Source organism: Chelonia mydas, chromosome 1, assembly GCF_015237465.2.
Source record: "Chelonia mydas isolate rCheMyd1 chromosome 1, rCheMyd1.pri.v2, whole genome shotgun sequence".
Classification (NCBI taxonomy): domain Eukaryota; kingdom Metazoa; phylum Chordata; order Testudines; family Cheloniidae; genus Chelonia; species Chelonia mydas.
Genome location: NC_057849.1, coordinates 238,083,372 through 238,104,173, shown reverse-complemented (window position 1 = coordinate 238,104,173; position 20,802 = coordinate 238,083,372). Strand labels below are relative to the sequence as shown.

The 20,802-nt window shown below is 45.5% G+C and overlaps 1 protein-coding gene across 2 annotated transcripts in view; it reads left to right on the top strand.

Annotated features, from left to right (window-relative positions):
• IL17RA (interleukin 17 receptor A) overlaps positions 1-16,539 on the top strand; it is a 44,416-nt gene extending 27,877 nt beyond the window's left edge. The window contains exons 4-13 of one of the 2 annotated variants that reach the window (XM_037877783.2): positions 63-187; positions 1,683-1,809; positions 3,921-3,968; positions 4,078-4,238; positions 7,497-7,583; positions 7,671-7,749; positions 7,847-7,861; positions 9,534-9,635; positions 10,575-10,604; positions 11,407-16,539. In XM_037877783.2, coding sequence (XP_037733711.1) covers positions 63-187; positions 1,683-1,809; positions 3,921-3,968; positions 4,078-4,238; positions 7,497-7,583; positions 7,671-7,749; positions 7,847-7,861; positions 9,534-9,635; positions 10,575-10,604; positions 11,407-12,926 — 2,294 coding nt within the window. In that variant the 3' untranslated portion in view covers positions 12,927-16,539. The remainder of the gene's footprint in view (positions 1-62; positions 188-1,682; positions 1,810-3,920; positions 3,969-4,077; positions 4,239-7,496; positions 7,584-7,670; positions 7,750-7,846; positions 7,862-9,533; positions 9,636-10,574; positions 10,605-11,406) is intronic. The other variant, XM_037877787.2, reaches the window with a different exon arrangement.
• The last annotated feature ends 4,263 nt before the right edge of the window (positions 16,540-20,802 follow it).

Genomic DNA, 20,802 nt, shown 5'->3' with positions numbered 1-20,802 from the left:
CTTTAGATTTGGAATTGCTAGAACAAGACTTTAACCTCTCCCTTCACTATCCCTCCCACCAGCAAGCATTCAGTATCTCCAGGGAGTGGAGCTGGCTGTGCTACAAGTGAATAATAATCGACAAATCTGTGCCCAGTTTGACTTTCAGAACAGCCTGTTGCTTCAGGTCCGTCCGGATGGAGGCCGGGTGAGTAAAGAGGGCTCTGACAAATGGTTTTCTAACTCACAGCTTTGTTTCCTGTCCACTCAGTCAAATAGCAAAGCTGCCTGTGAATAGCACAGAATGCTTAAACAGGAAGGATGGCCTTGTGATTAAGGCAGTGAACTTAGGACTCGGGAAGCCTGGATTCAATTTCCAGCTCTGCCCTCCAGCAAATCATGTATTCAGTGCCTCAGTTCCCTATCTGTAAAATGGGGACAATGTCGGTGCTCGCTTTTCCCACACTTCTGTACTTTGGATTGTACCTGCCCTCCTGGGCAACTGGGACTATGCCAGTGCAGACTAGCCCTTAGTAATACAATGCTAAAGTGCTGCTGCGGCAGCCCTTTAACATGCCTTGTGTGGTCGCGGTGCAGCGCTGGGAGCGAGCTCTCCTGGCGCTCTAAAAATCCCACCTGCACGAGGGGCATAGCTCCCAGCGTGGCTCCCAGCACTGGGGCACTGTCTACACTGGTGCTTTACAGCGCTGAAACTTGCTGCGTTCGAGGAGTGTTTTTTCACATCCCTGAGCGAGAAAGTTGCAGTGCTGTAAATTGCCAGTGTAGACAAGCCCTATGTGTGTGTACACTGTCTAGCAGAGTGGAGCTTCTGGATGCTACTGTAATACAAATAATCTTAGCAATCATTGCTTCATCTATGGTAGTCATGGCATTTATAGCATAATTTTAATTCACTCTTTCCTTATGCCCCAAATCCTCCTCTTTTTCTTCTTTCTTTTTTTACCACACCGTGGAAGAAAGCACTGGGATAAGAGGGATCAAAGTCTTTCCCCACCCCTTATCATTCATTAAGGTCCTTATTCAGAGAGAAGCTGAGTACCCACAATTTCTGCTGAGGATAATAGTATTTGCAGGTGCACAGTACTTCTTAAGATCACTAGGCACACTGTGGAGAAAAACTCTGGCCTACAGGAGCATAGTGACTTTCCCTAGAATTTTGACATCTTCACTGATGTAAAGAGCATTGTGGGTAATGATATAGAAGTGAGAAACACCAAGTCAAAGCAATTAGCTATCCATATGAATATGTACGCTTACAGAGCACTGCAGAATTTATTCTGGTTTGCACAATTTCACTCATACAAACTGTATTGGTGGGTATAAATACTTTTTTCCCTTAACTTCCCCATTATTACTTAACCTCTCCTCAACCTGGAACATAACTGAAATCTGTCCAGACAATTAAGTGATTTCTGGGTTGTGATTCCCCCATTTCAGCCCAGAGTTTCCATATAGTGACTTAGACCTCCCCAAAAGTAACCACACCCTTCCCATTCTGAACAAGCACATGGAGATGGGGCCAGGGGAATTCTGGACAGGTTTAATTAGCTTGGAGTCCATTTCTCACCCTAGTTGCCAAAAAAGATGAAGAATGGGGGGGACAGAACAGGATCAGCTATTAATTTCAGTGTCTTGACAGATCAGTTGTCTCATAAAGACCCTATCCTCATCCTCTGTTTCAGTGGAACTTCACTTTCAACCGCTTTGAGGTGGAGCCTGGCCAGATGTACCAAGTGACTGTCCATCATCTGCCCAAACTGGGCACCAGTGGAGACCACAACTGCAAATCCACATCTTATACGGTGCCTGGTAGGGGGTCCTCTAATGCCTTTTATTAAGCCTTCAGATGGAAACATTGGTTTGCCAGTACTGAGAACAGGCTCATTTCCAAGCCAGACCAGATCAAACAAACTGGAATATGACTCATGAACAAGCATAGTTAGGGAGCCAGATTGCTGATAGAATTGTCAGACCTGCTCTCTTCTCCTACTGCAAAAAGTAAACATTCAGTCCACGCTTTCACAGGGCTACTGTGGTTCCTCCGCAAAGTACGTACACCAGGTCCTGTGCTGCAGCACACTATACCCTTCACATTCAGGCTTTCAGAAGCCTATATAGTTAGTGTCGCAGACCCCAGAAATATAAGGCTCTGCTTGGAGAGTAGAGTGCAGAGAATAAACTTTCACTCTAGATAACAGTGACTCCTGTGGAGGGAGACGTGCACAAGTCATTATGTGTTCCATGAAAAGCTGGGCTGAAATTCTTTGGCCTGGTTCCTGGATTCTGCAGGGTTCCAGTGTGGTAAAGTGGAAATTCTGAAGCAGTTTCAGATAAGTGTTTTAAAAATTGAGATTCAGAATTAAATATGAAAAATAATAGCCAATACAGTAGCCAATCTGGGCAACAGTGTGGATTCTGGAGTAAATGCATTTGTTGGGTGTTTCTGCTAAAATGCTCAGCAGTGAAATAAGTGAAGTGACCCCTGTTGAGGTGAATGAGGCAGTTCACACCTGTGAGCTAATCTTTCAGGCTCTCTACAAACTAGAAACAGCACTGCATGCATTTCACTTTGTCAGTTATCTTCATAACCATGAGGGCTAAAAACATAAGCCAAAGTTTTCAAACCAGAGTGCCTACAATTAGGCTTCTAAAGTCATATTTAGGGGAAGATTTTCAAAGGCAAAATTGGAGATAGGCAGTCAACTTCTGGTGACTCAGTAGGGTTAGTTAGGTACCTAACATCCCTTTGTGCCTTTGAAAATTTCCCCCTAAAGAGATTTTTCACAGGAACTCCACTGACTACACTGGCCACTTTATTTAGGCTCCTAAAATTTGATTTAGGAGCTTAATTTAGGCACGTAGGCTTGAAAATTTGCCCATAATTTATTTTAATAGGAGTTTAAATTCTGAACACAGTTCTGCTGCAAAGGATGAATTTGGTAGCAAATCTGCAGGTGTGAAATCACGAAACTCACAGGACCCTGAGTGTGCAGTTGGGAAAGCAGGGTAGGCTCTAGGTTTTCAGATTTATGCTGGACTCTTACCAGTTGGAAATGGTGCCTCCTACTTCTGTCCTCCTTTGTTCTCATAAATCTTCTATTTTGAGGTGGAACTGAGCAGCAGAGCTCCCTGTTGATTGGGGCTTGGCTTATGATTTGTGGGACCCCAAACTGCAAATGAAAGTCAAGAAGTTCAGGTTATGAGGAGCTTTCCCTCTGCTGAAGGATAGAGTGGGCAGTGAGTTCTTCCTTCCTCTCCTCCCCACCACCCCTGCAGAAGAAGATGAGACTGGGTTGAGAGTTGTAGAGCCCAAGTAGTCAGTTGGCTCGTATATGTCTGAGGCTGGGCCAGCCTGCTTGTTGATCTTCTACAAACTCAACAATCCAAACTGCCAAGTCAAGCTCAGAGAGAAACAAGGTAACTGCAGAAGAACGTCAGTCAACAAGAGTATTCCAGCGAATGGAACCCCAGGGTGAACTCACTGGAGATGATGGCAGGACATCTTTGGTGGAGGGGAGGGATCTGTGGCTGTGAACCTCTCTACTTCCCGAGATCAGTATGAAATCATAACTCACCTCTTTAGAGCTTAGTACACACCTCCCTCTTTGCACTCACCTTCCCTCAGCAAAGGCTACAGAATAGTCCTTTGCCACTAGAAAGCTTTGTCCTGGAATGGTCCATAAAAGCATGACCTGAGTAGAGAAGATGGTCCACACTTGGACAGCAGTGATATACTGCTTTTAATTATTGTGTTTAGTGACTAATTACTTTGGTGATGGCTGCACTGAAACAAAGGGCTCCACCCTTCTAAAGCAGACTAAAAATTATCTGACTTCTAATAAGAAAATGTGTATTCAACATTCTGAATTTAAGTGTAACATTTCTGTGCAAAGACCTAACAGACTGTCTTTTTGCTGCAGATTGCAGGGACCCTGTGATGAAAAGAACCATGCCATGTATGCGGACAGGTAAAGCGGGTCTGTCTCAGTCTGTCAGAGCTGTGGGAGTTGAGAGGTGGCCCGTTTTGAGTGCTTCTGAAAGTTTTTGTAATTCTGGGATATTTTATACTACTTCCAGGCAGCCTGTGGGAGCCCAGTATTGATGGCAAAAGTCTAGATGACAGTTCTCTGTTGGTGAGTTTTAACCCAGGGATGGAGTCAGCTCAATACCGGATCCATGTGACCAGCTTCCCAGATGAGGAAAAGCAATGTAAGGAGACCACACATGATATTTATGAGGTAACCATCTTTCCTCTCACATTTCTGCTGACACAAACCAAAACTGAAACCCCTTTTCCACATTCGCTCAACAATCAGCATGAACCCCAATCCAGGGAGAGTTCATGAATACAACTGAGCAGTTATTTCCTAAGAGCTATTTTTGTGAATTTATTTTGAATTTGCTTGGGGAATTTTACTCCTAGGGGGCTGGGGAGTGAAGGATCAAGTTTCAGAGAAGAGCTACAAGAAAAATTAAAGAATTAGAAAATATGCCTTATATTGAGGGACTCAAGTAGCTCAACCTGATCAGGTTAGCAAAAGAGATTGCGGGGTGATTTGATCAGTCTAGAACAGGGGTCTCAAACACGCGGCCCATGGAGTTATTTGCTGCAGCCCACCAAGCTCCCTGCGCGCCCCCCCCCCGCTGAGTTATTTCCTGCGGCTGCCAAGCTCCCCTCACCGGCCCCTCCCCCCTCCCCCCTCTCCCCCCCAGCACGCTGTGTCCCCACTCCTCTACCTACCTCCAGATGCTTCCCACTGCCAAACAGCTGTTTGGTGGCGCTTAGCGCTTTCCAGGAGGGAGTGGGGAGCCACATGCTCAGGGGAGGAGGCGGAGAAGAGGCAGGGCAGGGGCGGGGATTTGGGGAAGGGGTTGAAATAGGGCCTGGGAGGGGGCGGAGTTGGGGTGGGGACTTTGGGAAAGGGGTTGGAATAGGGGTGGGGAAGGGGTGGGAAGAACCAGGGCAGGGCCTCATGGAAGGGGTGGAGTAGGGGCGCGGGCAGCAGTTGGGGGGTGTCAGTGATGCAACCCTCGGGCCAATGTACTAGTCCTTATGTGTCCTTCGTGGTCATTTGAGTTTGAGATCCCTGGTCTAGAAGTACCAATATGGGGAATAAAAGAATAACAGGGCTCTTCAGTCTAGCAGACAAAGATCCAATGGTTGGAAGTTGAGGCTAGACAAATGCAAACTAGAAATAAGTTCCACACTTTTAACAATGAGGGTAATTAACCACTGGAACAATTTACCAAGGGTTGTGGTGGATTTTCCATCACTGGCAGTTATTTACATCAAGGTTGCATGTTTTTTCTAACAGATATGCTTTAGTTCAAATTGGAATTAATTCAGAGAAGTTCTGTTGCCTTTTACACAGAAGGGGAGACTAGATGATCAGTAGTCCCTTCTGGCCTTATAATCTATGAAGTTTGACTCTCAAAAGAAGAACCCCAAATATCAGTGTTGGGGTCTGCCTATCCTGGAGAACTTGTGGGGGGAAAAAACTCCTGAAAATTGACACTATTTCCCATCCCCATGGCAAGGGTGTAGCTAACAATTGTGTATGAGTAGACGGGCCAGTCTGTCCCATTCCTTCCATTCCCAGCATCCCTCTTACTCTCTGTGTATTGATGCATATTAGGATCACTAATGTGGCATGTACAGCTAAAGATAACTGGCAGAGGTATAAGGCCCAACTTAGAAACAAAAAGGCCCTGCCAATTGTCATAAGTAGGGCTCCGTGTCTGTCACAGAGGTCGCGGAAATCACGGATTCCTTGACTTCCTGTGACCTCCGTGTCTTCTGCAGCAGCCGGTGTAGCTGACCCTCGGGCCGCCCAATCACCTGGGCCCAGAGCCAGCTGCTCAGGCAGCCCTGGGGACAGCCACACCGGCCGCTGCTAGAACGGCTCTGCAGCCAGCCCCTTGGGCGGTCTCACAGCCAGCCGCACCAGCCCCTGCTCTGGCAGCCCCAGGCAGCTGGGCCCGGGAACCACCTGAGCAGCTGCCAATGCAGTGGACCCTGGAGCTTCCTCCCCCTCCGGCGGCAGGCCCCCAGGGGCTCTCTACCCCTTGGCAGGGGCCAGGGCCATAGCAGGCCCCTGACTTTTCCCCCACAGCGCCCCCTGCTCCAAGATTCAATCATGTGTATTTTTAGTAAAAGTCATGGACAGAGACAGGTCACAGGCAAAAAAACAAAAAAATCACAGCCCCATGATCTGTCCATGATTTCTACTAAAAATACTTTGATTGAATCTTAGCCTTAGTCATAAGGAATATTGTCCCAAGGATATCAGTTGTATTCCATAGTCCATAGATGTCAATCACTTGCCTGTTCTAATGACCCAAGTAGCAGTGCAAAGACCACTCTATTGAGTTTGAACTAAACAAAAGTTTGCACATTAAATGTTTCATCTTCGCTTATTAAATAACCTTAGTAAACACATTAAGGTTGTTTAGTACGACCTTCGCTTCAGAAGTCTCTGACTTAGGTGCTTAACCATGCAGTCTTAAGACCAGAGTTGGCAAAACTTTTTGACTAAACAAATTTTAGTAAAAAATGAGAACTTGGAGATACCAAAACATTTTGCAAATTTGTGTCAATTTTGAATTGTTTCAGGTTTTAAAAAAAAAACAGAAGTCCAGAAAATCAAAACATTTTGTTTTGACACTTTCTAAACAAAATGCTTTAAGTTTTTTGCTCAAAATGAGTTTATTTTGAAACATCCTTTAATTTTATTTTAAAATAAACATTAAAAATGCTCAAATCAAAATAGAATGTTTTGTTTGACTTGAAACCATTTTTTTCAGAATTGCCAGCGATCCAGAATGTCTGTTTTCCCATCTCTACTTAATACATGTATTCAGTTAAGAGAGTATTATAACTAAGGCTAAGATTTTGTCACAGATATATTTAGTAATAAAGATATAATGGGCAATAAAGAAAAATTAATGGAACCCCATGACCTGTCCCTGACTTTTGCTAAAAATATCCATGATAAAATGGGAAGGGGCTGGGCAGATGCCAGGTGGCTGTGAATTCCAGGGCGGCCCCCACCCCACCTGCTGCCAGAGAGCTGCAGGGGTCCCTCCCTGCCCACAGCGGCTGGGAGCTTGGGGGCACTACTTCCTCAGGTGGCAGGGGTACCTCACAGCTCCCTGCTGCTGTGGGAGGCTGCAGGACCTTGCAGCTCCCAGCTGACGGGGCTGAAGTCACAGAGGTCTTTGGAAGTTACAGATTCTGTGACCTCCATGACTAAATCGTAGCCTTAATTATAACATGTATGTCCCACTGCTTGTTGCTGTGGGACCCTCACTATATTATTATTCTGTAGGGCTGCTCTCAGCTCCTATTAAAGTCTATTATAAACTCTCCCTGTGCGTAGCACCATAACCTCTTGTGACCCACATACTCCCACTGTTCTCATCCTCATTTTCCCTCCTTTCTTCAGATCTTTATGCCATTTTCTTCTGCCTTCCCTTGTAATCCTTTTGTCTGTTAGTCTCTGCAGAGTGGACAGCAGAACCGTGTGAATGTCACTGTCAAAATCGAGAAAAACTTAAAAGCCTGTTGCAGATACAAAATACAGGTAGGATCTCAATTCTTTTCACTCAAGGGAGGAGTTATTGTTACTTCCAGTACTGTTTTCTGATTTCCTGATTTGTTTCAACTCCAGATTCAACCATTCTTTACCATTTGTGGCACCGACTGTCTGAGACATTCTGCTGTCATCCCATGTCCCTCAGTTGCTCCAAGTGAGGACTCCTTTCCTCTACATTAGATTTGCATTATTTTATTGGTGATAGCTGAGCCTTGATCTAACTTTCTGATCTATGTTTGATTCCTTTGCAGCTACATATCCTGCAGGTAAGACAATAACTCATTCCTATTAAAATCTTTCTTTGTGGTTATTTTCCCTGTATATGTAATACAGATAATAAACTAACTTTGCTTGCATGTGAGACAGTACATGCAAGGTGTGGGATTATTCTAAGTAGTCACCCTGCACACACAGGCTTTAGGTATGTTCACTCCAGAATGCAGAAATCTAACAGAGCTGCCTTATTTTGTATTAAAAGAGAGAGCTCGTATATGATATATACACTGTGCATCTTTTCTACTTGTTTGGAAGTGTGTCACTTAAAAGAAAAGCAATGGGTGGGCAGGGGAGCATGACTGACTTTCTGTTTTGCTCGGCATTTTGAATTTACACAGTAAAAGGTGTGTGTGACATACGAGGGCACAATACAGACTAATTAGCAGCTGTGTCATCCCTGACCAGCAACACTGGGTGCCTTACAATGCCTTGATGAAGTAGGTCACAGTCTTCAAGCACACAAGCCACACTGAGTGTCTGTGTGTAACTGCAGCCTACCAGCCACACTTGGGTTACACTCTGCCTCTCACTAGACTTGGTTATTCTGCATGGTGACCCCAGCACACACCCCAGTCTTAGGTTTTCCCCCCAGAAATGTATGTCCTGTACAGCCCAGCCCTCTCCTGGACATAAGTTATATTTAAAGTCCCTTATCTCTTTAAAAGTAATGATTTGCACACAACTTGCCACCCCAAATGGAGTTTTCCAGACAGTTCAATTAAAACACACTGCATTAGATAAAACAATAAAACAAGTTTATTCACTACGAAGAGATTTTAAATGAGCACAAGTAATGAGGCGTAAAAGTCAAAATGGTTACAAGAAAAATAAAGACAAAATGCAACTGATGCCTAATTTAACAAACTATGTTAGATTCAAAGCAAAGTTTTCTCACTACATGCATTCAGCAGTCTTACTTACCAAACTTCTTGGGTCAGGATCTCTTCTTCCAGAATCTAGCAAATGCTTCCTTTGTTGCTTCAGGTGCTGGGAATGGGCAGGAGACATGTTTGTCCTTCCTTTTTATAGTTTCAGTCCCCCTCTTGAAAAACATTTCCAGCTGGATACCAGGAGACAAAAGGTGTATGGGAAAGGATGTTTCCTGCTGCTTTTTCGTCACCTGCTGGAGATTCTTTTGTTTCCCTTCCTGCTTGATGACTGTTTGCAGCTTAAATGCATATTAAGCAAAGCACACATTCCTTTGTTCAAGACAGACCTATTTGCCAACTTCTGCCTGGAGCATGTGGCGTTAACACCACACAATGGAATCTTATAAAATCACATAGACTGTTGCCACACACAATTTATCAGGACAATACTGATCAGCAAACTATGAATTTTCACATGATACCTTACTAAACATGCCTTGTACAAAAATTATTAGTCACGTGTAGGGTGTGGACATGGGTACATACAAAAGAGCGAGAGAAAGTTAAGCATCTGAAAACAGGAGTTTAAGCATTCTCAGCCATAACTGCTGTATTGCTACTTTGGTGCTACAAGGAGGAATTAATGGGTTCCTGCTTCCTGCTACTTCCCAGTACTCTTGGGGACAGGATGCCGCTGTTCAGCTGACTTCTGGTGTTCAGTGCAGCATTCTGTTGCTGGGTGAGTCTCCTTGGCCATGTAAATTTGTCTTATTCTGCTCTTCTTGTGCCACAGATGATCCGATTATGTGGCTATACTGGTGTATCACTGGCATCTGCATTTTACTGGTGGGATCAGTCATAGCCGGTGCTATTTGCATGACCCGAAGAAAAGTAGGTAAGGATGATGTCAGCTGGGGAGTGAGGCTCAGAGGTACGCTTGTGACGCTCTCTCATTTCTCTTCATTTACTTCCCTGAATCCTTGTGTGATGCTCTGCCATCAGGGAACTGCCAGTATTAACTTTTCCTTCAGCCTGGGTCCCAGGGCTCATGTAGCATCCTAATGCAAAGCAACCCAAACTTTTTCCAGACACCCAGTTAACTGAAAGTCTCTTATGTCTCCTGGGGTTCCACTCTTGGCGAATCTAACACCAAAGAAATGGGGCTTCGCTGTTCCATTCTGTGTATTTTCTGTGTTCCCATAGGACTGAAGCTAAGTTTCTGCAGATCTGCTTCTCCAGTTCTGTGAAACGTGAGAGCCCTGCAGAACTGAAACTGCCTATTTAGCCAAACTACTGATGATACTAGATCTCAAGGTGTCTGTAGAAACAAGTTCTGCTGAAATATTTTGCATTTATGTAGCACTTCATCAGAGTACTTTACAAAGAGAGAGTGAGGCACAAAGATTGTGACTTGTCCAAGGTGACACATTGAGCAAGTGGCAGAGAGTTGGGACTAGAACCCAGGTTTTCTGGCAATTGTCACAATGATATAATACAACTCTCTGTGATGATCATTTTTGTCTGAGCTGGTTTGGCAAATATGTTCTCCTTCTCTAGGCAGAGACTTTGATGGGTCAGAGAGGAGAAGAGGATTGACTTTAGGTGCAGCCCCTCTCCTCTCTAGGGGAGAGATGCAGTGAGGCAGACTGTGTAGCTGGCTATGGAAGAGACTTTGTGAGTGGAGTCCTTAATCTTCACACAGTGATTTTCACTAGGTTTGCTATCAGAGATCCCCCAGTGTAAGGTGTTTGCTTTCTGGTCTTTGAAGGGTACAATCTAAAAACATAATTTAAATTTCTTTAGATTTGACCAAGTATTTTTTTTTCTCTTTCAGGCCACCAACATAGGAAATACAGCAGCCATGGTAAGAGATACTTTCAATGCTGTAGGACAGGGGGTGGCAACCTTTCAGAAGTGGTGTGCTGAGTCTTCATTTATTCACTTTAATTTAAGGTTTTGCGTGCCAGTAATACATTTTAATGTTTTTAGAAGGCCTCTTTCTATAAGTCTATAATATATAACTAAACTATTGTATGTAAAGTAAATAAGATTTTTAAAATGTTTAAGAAGCTTCATTTAAAGTGTAGAGCCCCCTGGACCAGTGGGCAGGACCCGGGCAGTGTGAGTGCCGCTGAAAATCAGCTTGCGTGCCATAGCTTGCCTACCCCTGGTGTAGGAGAATCCCTTCATGCTGCACATTCTAGGAACCTGCCTTAACTGCCCTTTGGAGTCCATACTAGGATTAATTTGCTATTGATGTTTCTTGATACCAAAATATTGCTCTGCAGCTTTAAAGCTGTTCTCTTTAACCAAAAGGGACTTATGGAGCACTAGTGGCCTTGGACAGAGAACAACCCAGGTGTGAAGCTTTTTGCCTTCCCCCAGGGGGCTGCTGCTTTATCTAATGAAATCCTTTAGAAACTATGGATCTGCACATGAGATGAGAATGGGCTGTGACTGCGTTTGTCCATCTGTGTGTCCTAAAGCTAAGCTTGATTTTTTTTTTTTTTTTTTGCTTGTGGTAGAACATCAGGAGAGGGAGGCGGGGCCATGTCAAAGGACCATCTCTCTGGCTTTATGGAGGTTGGATCTTGCCATGTTGTGTTGATACTGCTTCAGCAAATGTTATTGGAATGAACAATTGTACTTTTTTCACCTTTTTTCAGAGCTGTTACCTCCACAGCTAACTCCACCATCCCTGAGGCCCCGGAAGGTTTGGATTGTGTACTCTGCTGACCACCCACTCTATGTAGATGTGGTGCTGAAGTTTGCCCAGTTCTTGATCACAGTCTGTGGTACTGAGGTAGTCCTGGATTTGCTGGAAAAGCATCAGATTTCAGAGATTGGGGCCTTACCCTGGCTTACTCGACAGAAAAAGGAAATGGAAGAACTATCTTCAAAGATCATCATTTTGTGTTCTCGGGGCACCCGGGCTAAATGGCAGGCTATGCTTGGGAAGGAGGGAACAGCTGTGTGTCTCAAGCAAGATCAATGGCAGCCTACTGGAGACATGTTCACGCCAGCCTTGAATTTGATCCTGCCAGACTTCAAGAAGCCGGCTTGTTTTGGCATGTATATAGTTTGCTATTTTGAGGGCATAAGTGAGGATAAGGATATTCCTGACCCATTCAATGTCACATCCAAGTACCAGCTGATGGACAGGTTTGAGGACATTTACTTCCTGATCCAGGATATGGAGAAGTTCGAACCAGGGCGGATCCATCAAATCCGGGAGATCACTGCTGAAAACTACGCTGAAAATTCCAATGGCTGGAAGTTGAAGGAGGCAGTACAGACATTCCAGGAATGGCAGACAAAGCACCCTGATTGGTTTGAGAGAGAGACCACATGCTCGGAAGATGAGGAGGACCTGCAGTCTCTGGATAGGGAAATACCAGAGGAATTAATGCTGGGTAATGAACAGGTAATTATGAAACAGCAGCTGCATGTTCAAGAGCCTGATCCCAATGGCTGTTGCACAGTTATCCTCCATGTGAATGAAGATGAGGGTGAAAGTTTTAAACTGCAGCCTCAGCTTAATCCCCAGGGGGATCCAACTTTCCAGACCCTGATGATTCCCGTGGATGAGGCACCTCCAGTTCAGATGGTGGAACCAATTTCTGTTCCCGGAGGTAAAAATGCAACTAGTCATCAGGTGCTGACCAACATGGATTGGATGGAAGGAATCCCTCTGCTGGAGACTAGTGTCCCAATGAGGAACAGCATCATCCTTCATGAAGATTTTGATGTCCCACCATCAGACAACCAGAGATCTGCAAACCACCTCCCAAATGAAGTGAGGCAGCAGCTGGAGGGGTTAATGTTCTCTCTTTACCAGCAAAGCGTCATTCCTTCTGAGCCATCTCTCTGTCAAGAGGGTGCTGAAGAGCAGCAGCAGCAGCAGGTGGTTTTCAATAACCCATGCAAAGATCAGAGACAGTCAGTGCAATCAGACCAGGGCTACATCTCCAGATGTTCCCCTTTGCCTCCTGATGATCTGGTGGTGGAAGAGGAAGAGGAGGATCAAGAACAGGAAAACAAGATGCCCCCTCAGTATCTCTCTCCAGAGGTCTTGGACAGTCTAAAGAGCCTCCAACAAAAGCTGCTTTTCCAGGAAATTCAGCAGAAATCTGTCTGGGAGCACATGGGTGAGATGGACACACGTCATTCTGCAGAGGACTCTTAGACTCTCTGTCCAGGACCATCCCATTTGAAAAATAGGGCTGCAGGGTGGTAGTGTGTATAATTTCAGCACTCTTCTTCAAGCAGTCTCCTCATCCTTGTAAAACAAGTGTCACAGGTTCTAATCAGTAGGAAATCTCTCACTGATGCATACTACCCGGAGGCAAACTTGCCAAGTGCATACAGTATGGTCCACCTACCTATACCTCTTAGAGCACAACTGTTACCTCCCAATCTGTCTCTGATTGGAGGAAGATGACAGCAATGTTAGTCCCCTGCATGTGCTGTGGAGGAATTGGTACTAAATCTGTTACTCCATAAGAAATCTACTGTGTGTAGAATCCACTGTGAACTATCAGGCTGCATCTCTCAGGGTGCCTGTCACACCATCATTCCAGCTTATTGTAGAGGACTAAAGTCACAGTTATGGAGGAGAGAGTAAAGACTCTGATTCTGATATCGGAGTTTATTAGCTAAGCTTTATTGTAAATGCTGTAGTAAGTAATTTATGCCTCAGATCACAACCAGTGATGACTAGGGCCCTACCAAATTCACTGTCCATTATGGTCAATTTCACGGCCATAGGATTTGAAGATTGGTAAATTTCACATTTTCAGATGTTTAAATCTGAAATTTCAGAGTGTTGTAACTGTGGGGGTCCTGACCCAAAAGGGGCTTGGGGGGTAGTGGGGGGGGGGGGGGCGCGTTGCAAACCTGTAGTAGGGGAGGTAATGGGATTGTCACCCTCACTTCTGTGCTGCCTTCAGAGCTGGACTGTCCGTCCTCTGCCCAGTCAGATGTAGGAGCCCTCTTTGCTGGGGTGCTCCCAGCAGCACACGGCAGATCGGACACAACTCCACAAGCCTCCTCCAGCTGAGACTTGTGGACATAACTCCACAAGTCTCCTCCCCACCCCTCGCCCCAGAGCAGCTGTGCAGGAGGAGATGGACATGTCCTGTTCCTCCCCTGCCCAGCTGGAGCGAAGAGCCCTCTTTGCTGGGGCGCTCCTAGGAACAAGGGAACATCGGATTTCACGGGGAAGGGCTTATTTCACGGTCCGTGACATGTTTTTCACAGATGTGAAATTGATAGGGCCCTAGTGATGACAGATCCCAGTAGACCCACTTGGGTGCTGGGATTTTCTAATGTATTACACACGTTGGCATCGCCATACCTGCCTGGCCATTAAGCAGTGTAGCAGGATGCTGAGCAGTAATTGGGATGAACGTTTTTAAGTGGGTAGTTTTATCTCTTTGGTACTTTCCCCTCAACCCATGATGAGTGGAAGGCACTTGAAAAGCAGCGACACCAAAAGAAACATAAGCTTGGTGGTCAGAAAATGGACTAAGAGCTTGCAGTGCAATTACAGCAGAAAAAAGAATGGGGCTTAGGGCTGCATACAGTCTTCACCGCATAGATCAGGAAGGAAATGGGTTTTTTCTGGTGCACTGATAGTACAAGCCAGGATATTGTGTTCATTTCTGAGCATCTCAATATCAGGAAGATTTTCAAATTGGAGAGATGGTAAGAAAAGCAGTAAACACAATTAAGGGTCTGAAAGACTGTTTGGAAGAAAAATGTGGTAGTAAACAGGGCTGTCAATCACATGTAATGCCTGTGATTAACTGAAAACAAAATTAACACGTTAAGCCCATAGCAGGGAAGCTGAAGAAGTCTCAGCCTGCAGCTCCATGGGCAACAGGGGAAGGATTAAAGAAGTCCCAGACTACAGCTTCCCGGGCAGCCGGGGAGGGGTTGAAGAAATCCAAGCCCACAGCTTCCCAGGCAGCAAGAGGGCTGGAGCCCTGCACCCTGAGGGGGCATGGGCAGTGGGTTGCATAGGCCGGGGGAGGCTGTTCCTCCCCAAACAGCCAGGCATGGCCCCACCCTCTGCTTAGCATTGCTCCCTGCATGCAGCTCCAGCCCCCAGTGCTCCGGCTGGGGCCGCCCACGTTCTGGGGCTGGAGGGGGGTGTGGCCACCCGTGCTCTGGGTCTGGGTGGGCTGGGGCCATGCGCCTCCTGGCGCTCTGGGGTGGGGCTGTGGCTGCCCGCACTGGGGGGCTAGCCTGGGGCAGGACTGGGCTGGTGGCTGCCGGGGGGGGGGGGAGGGGGTAATGCTTGGCTCCGGCAGGAGGGCAAAAGGCGGGGGGGCCTCAGGCAGAAGGGGTGGGGCTGAGAGCTAGTCTCGCCCAGCCAGCGGTTCACGTGCTGCCCATGCAAGGGGGGCTGAAGCACCGAGCAGGACGGAAGCCCAGAGCCCCCAGCCCTGATCCTATATTTGAAAATATACTAAAACCCCAAAAATATTTACATAAATGGCATTCTGATATTGTTTAATAGTGTGATTTTAAACTGCAGTTAATCTCAGTTAATGTTTTTAATCACTTGACAGCCCTGGTAGTAAGTATAGCTTGACCATACGTTGCCCAAGGGTGGGGAATATAACCAACGAGTGAGGGATGCTGGAGTGAAACCGATGTAAGATGATCCTTTGTTCAAATTTACGTTAATAGTAGTTACATCTCCAGGGAAGTTCAGACTAAACATTGAGAAACATTTGCGAGTAGTGCAGACTGCGGAGTCATCTCCCACAAGTTGTCCTGGAAACTCCATCAATTGAGAGATTTCAAAACTGGTTTTAACGAACTAGGAGAACACTGTGCAGCGAACAATCCAGCATTGTCCCTTGTGGGATGGGCTAGATGGTTTACTTTTCTAATTTATAAAGCTGGAGATTACCCCAGGCACTGTGGCAGCTTGTTTAACTCAGCCAACCAGGGAATGCCTTTTTGAGGAGTAAAAGCCCCCAACCCAAACTGCCTTTTTTCCTCTCCCCTTTTGGGATCATACAAGACTGCTGCCTTTCCACCTTGCTAATTGCACGTGTCAGACAACAAGATGTAATCTTAGGTCTTGCATCTACATGAAGCATTTTTCCATTCCTGAAATGGCAAACTGATTTTCTTCAGCCTATGCTGATTACATCTGAACAACTTCAAGTATTTTCTTTTTATATGCTTTATACACTGGCTTTTCAAATGAAAGTTTTGAGTAGCTATTACTCCACATTGCCACTTCTGACTATGCAACCAATGCGACGATATATTTTTATAACTGATTGTATCTAGTTTTTTTCTAATTTTCTTTTTTAATTAAAGGAATAATATACTTTCAGAAGATGCTCACACTGAAATGATTAAAGGATCTAGAATATCCTCCCTTCATTTGATTTTCACCTATGCAGGACACTTCCCCCTAGAACTCAAACCAAAGCACTGAAGTATGAAATTGAGCCAGTCATGAAATGCTAAAATGTTTAGGAAAAGGGGTGCCACCTGGGAGGAAGGAGAGGGAGGGAAACCCCTCCTTGAAAGTTGCCTTCCTCACAAAAATACTTGCCTGCAGCAGTCAAAATCTGTCTGTGGGATTTGGTTGGCTGAATGTAGGACCATCAGCAACCTGTACTGTTCATCTGTGCCTGTACGGCCACAAAGCAGCAAACAGAAAAATTCCTGCAAATAACCATGTTCAGGACCAGGAGCGATCTTCATTTTATGTTGTGTATAGGACCAAACGTGTGGGTTGGGGCTAAACAAATAAACAGCACTGAGCTCAACATGCTCTACGATCATTTATCCCTATGACCACTGAGGGGGAAATAAGTGTTACCGCTCTTAGAAAGTAAGGTGCCAGAGGTGCCTTTTTTAATGCTTTTGTTTTGTTGTAAGCCTGTGAAGACTTCATAATTACCTATCCAGTTTTTGTTTGTTTTGGTAAGTCCTTTTCAAGTAATATCTTAATGTGCTGAGCTCAGAATAGAAGTGCTGCCTTAACGGCGTTCTTGACTTGCTTATACCCTTCTCAAGTAGTTGTCCTTTTGGCTTGAAATTTCTTATTTGGTTCTGAGTGAGGAAGTGAAGGTTGAAGAAAATCCATTGTTGCTTTTAAGTAATCAGGGAGGGCAAATAGTTTGAGTGAACATTTTAATGTAAACTGTTGGCATTTAGTTTGTGAACGTGCCCTGCAATACCCAAATCACTACACTGATAAGAAACTCAAAGGGAAACACACACACTTGGTCACAAATGTCTAATTTTATTTTAAGAACAATCTCATTTATTAAAAAATACAAACTCAGATTGATGTTAGTGGGGATGCCAAGCCTCCTTGTGCCCCAGGCTATATGTTTTCTCTACTTTCATTTTCCCCTCTTAGGTCACCTCTTACTGTTTGCTAGCCTCTTAAATGCGTGGCCTGGACAGAACAACTCCTCTCCTAACCAGCTGAATTCTGGTGCAGGGGTAATTTGCACACTAGTGTATGACAGAGTGGATGCTTAGAGGCCTTTATCTTCATACGGCAGATTTGTGGTTTAGCAAAATTATTCACTTAATCCAATACTTAGAGTAGGGTGGCTAGATGTGGGCAAAGAAGGGGGCCTGTATATAAGGTGGGGTGGGGGCATAATTTTCAAATTGTGAATATACCCATTCAGCAGACCAAGGTGGGGGGGGATTTAAAAAGAGGGGAGTTGCAGAAAGCTATGGCAGGCTTGTAAACAGAAAAGAAATTTAAGAGCTTTAATATTTAGGTCTTGTTTCATAAGTGGTAATACAGCTGCCACTTTTGACTTCAAGGTGCTTCCGTCAAGTCAGATATACTAACAAACCTGCATGTTAGCCAAACTGCTGCTAATTAGGTTGGCGGTGGGAGGAGATCAGGACACAATGGCAGGTACTATGAACAACTCCATATACTAAAGAGAATAAAACTTCTACAGAGCCATCTATAGCAAAATATATATATTCTGGACCTCTTCAGTATGCTCAACTCCGCTGTGAAGCAGAGGACACATGTAACCTTAAGAGTAATGCACTGCTTATAAAATCTTGTCATGTTGATACTAGATTTAAAAAAACCTGTCAACTGACTAGTTAAATGTCCAATATGCCATTTTCACACCAGTGTCTGTTAGATGAGGGAAGGCACTTGCTATTGAAACAGCAGTTCCATTGCAATTGATATCTAAGGTGAAGTAGTATCAAAGTCAGGGTTATATTAACAATTCTGCTGTGACTTCTACTGTCTGAGCTGAATGAATATGTGCCAGTGACTCAGAGGGGCCAAATTCTTTGGGTTTTGTATGCAAGTTTAAGAACAGCAAGGTTTAGTTCTGGCTAAGGCAGCTTTTCTCTCCACCTCTTTTTGGTAAGTTGGCCTACTCTACAAAGTGGCTGTTTGACAACAGGGAGTGGAGTACTCTTAGTTTAGGGTACTGATTCATTATTGTTTGAATGGTATGTTGGTTTGTTCTTTGAGTATATTAGTTTTCTGTTTAATATTGCCTATTTTGTTGGGGGAGTCCCGACATGCATGCAGGCACAGCTGCCAATTCTTCCTTTTGGCCAGGAAGCTAGCATCCCCTTGACATATCTCAGGTCATGGAGGAAAAGTCCACAGTACTTAGTTTTACAATCACAGTCACTCACAGCACCAAGATTGTCCAGACAAATAAAAAGTTACTGAAGAGAAGGCCATGGGCCAGAATTAACACCATTGCCCTTAACAAGCATTCTGTTCAGGGCTCAGATAAAAATAAAGCACTGGTGGGAAAGTTAAGCCTAGTTCTTTGCAGCTACATCTCCCATTGTCTGTTCTTCCCAAGCCAATTACCCCTAGCAGCTGCAGCTCTAACAGATGAGCACTTTAGACCTGCCCTTCCTGAGCCAGAGCTGGGGACTGCCATGGTACTAGGGACAGAAGAGCCTAATGGCAACTACACAGTTCCACCCATGGGAAGCAAAGGGAAAAGTCCGCAGCCTGTAAACGTTGTGTGATAGCAGTGCCTTAGCGAGCAGGGCATCCACCCTGCTCTGAGAGCAGGGACGTAGTGGCAGTAGTTCTGGTGCTAGTGCCATGACTTCCACTGAAGCCCAAGGGTCGAAGGGAGGAATGTATGTACACGTATGGGGAAAGTCCCAAGGGCGGTGTATAGGTCTGGCACAGGCTTTGGATAGTGGTTGTTCCCTCTTCTAACTGGGCAGGACAGGGAATTCTAACCCTTCCTCCATGAGTGCAGTCCTATCAAAGAGCAGCTCTGAGGAGGAAAAGTTACCCTTCAAACCCTGGCTGGTCCTACTTCAGTTCCCCTGGTTCCAGAGGCAGCTACAGATAGGTAACAGGTCTTGCCCTAAACTGGGCCAAACTGGTTCATGGAACTTTAAAAATTAAGGACAGCTGCTGCATTTCAACAAGACCAAGTGCTTTACAATTGACCCCTCTACCCTCGCACACATGGAGAACAGTGTTGTGATATGGTAGGTTGCACCAAAGTGTGTGAGATACACCCTAGGACCCTTTCACAGGGGGCTCATTGTAGCACTTCACTTTCCATGTCTGGACATTAAATGAGGTTCAGCACCTAGCCCAATCCAGGGAGCACCAAGGTTCCCCTGCTGGGGTAGAGGGGAACAGTTCACAGGCTTCATCCTCAGCTCTAGGGGTAGAGTGTCCATGTACCTACAGCCAGTCTTCCCAGCCTGTCTAATCTCAATGGAGGGAGCCCTTACTGTCCACATAAGAAATAAACACTGATCCTTAAAACATGCATATCCACAGAAAAACAAGACCCCCCAACACACAAATGCTGCTTGAACAAGCAGGCGACCCTGTTCTCACCGGAAATAAACATCTCAATCTGGAGGGGCTTTAGGCCCTGAGCCATGTCCGTTTCAGACTCACTTGTCTCTTTAGCACATAAAGTCAGCACAAGATGCAACAAGATTCAAGCACAGAGGTAGACATTTTCAACAAGGGGAAGGGTGGCTCCCAAGATGGCTCCCCTTGAAATTTGCTGGTCACCACCCTAGTCAGAGAAACTCCCCCAATTGGGGGTTCAAAGTCTCTTCCTCATTTCACCTCAGTGGGTGGAAAACAGAGGTGGTACCTTTGCAGGATACAAGCTTAAAAGCAAACCTCCTCTTTGTGGTCACGTGCATGCAAGGAGGTCTCATCACCACTTAGTCTCTGCTAAAGTCTCCCATCATGATCATCAGGAGCTGTCAAAACAGTCCACTGGTCTCCATTGCTTAGGTGCTGAGGAATAATGAAGAAACAATGAAACCCACGTTGCCACTGAAGGACATGATGCAAACATGATATGGCACACAAAGGAGGAAATAGACACCACAAAAGGTGCAGAGGCCTGCAAGGACAGGCGTACTTTCCTGGGAAAAGCTTCTGCGTTATTCCCTAGGGATAGGAAGTATGATCTCTGGGTAGACTCCACTGATGGATTTGTTCAGGGAAAAGGGAAAGAGAAATGAGTGTTAAACTAAAAAACCAGTGTCCCTCCCCTGCTCTTAATTGCAATGTCAGTGATGTGGGGACCCTGAGCAGCAGGCAGAGCAGTTCTGCCAGGGAGATGAATAACTTCCCCTAGTGTAATGGCAGTATTGCTCGGTGACTTTCAGCTGCATGGGGAGCAGCTTTGTCGGCCAGGAGCAAAGGACTGGTACAGAAAAGCGGACCAGTTTAGTGGTAGGTAGATAAGGCAGGGGATGGTTGGGGAACCTCCCTCTACCCTGTGATCTCTGGGAGGTGGGTATCCCCCTCTTTATTCCCCAGTCCCCATAGGCAGTAGTGTTAGGAGGCCTCTCAGAGACAGGGGAACAGTAAAGAGATCAGCTCCCAAGGCTGGGGAGGAGGCAAAGGCGTGTGGAGCTCCCCTGTCTGTGCAAGGAGATTGAGTTCATGAGGGCAGCCAGGGGACAGGTTTAGCTGCGTAATTTCCCTCTCTCCTCCATTCTGGAACATCGAGCTTTCATAGAATATCAGAGTTGGAAGGGACCTCAGGAGGTCATCTAGTCCAACCCCCTGC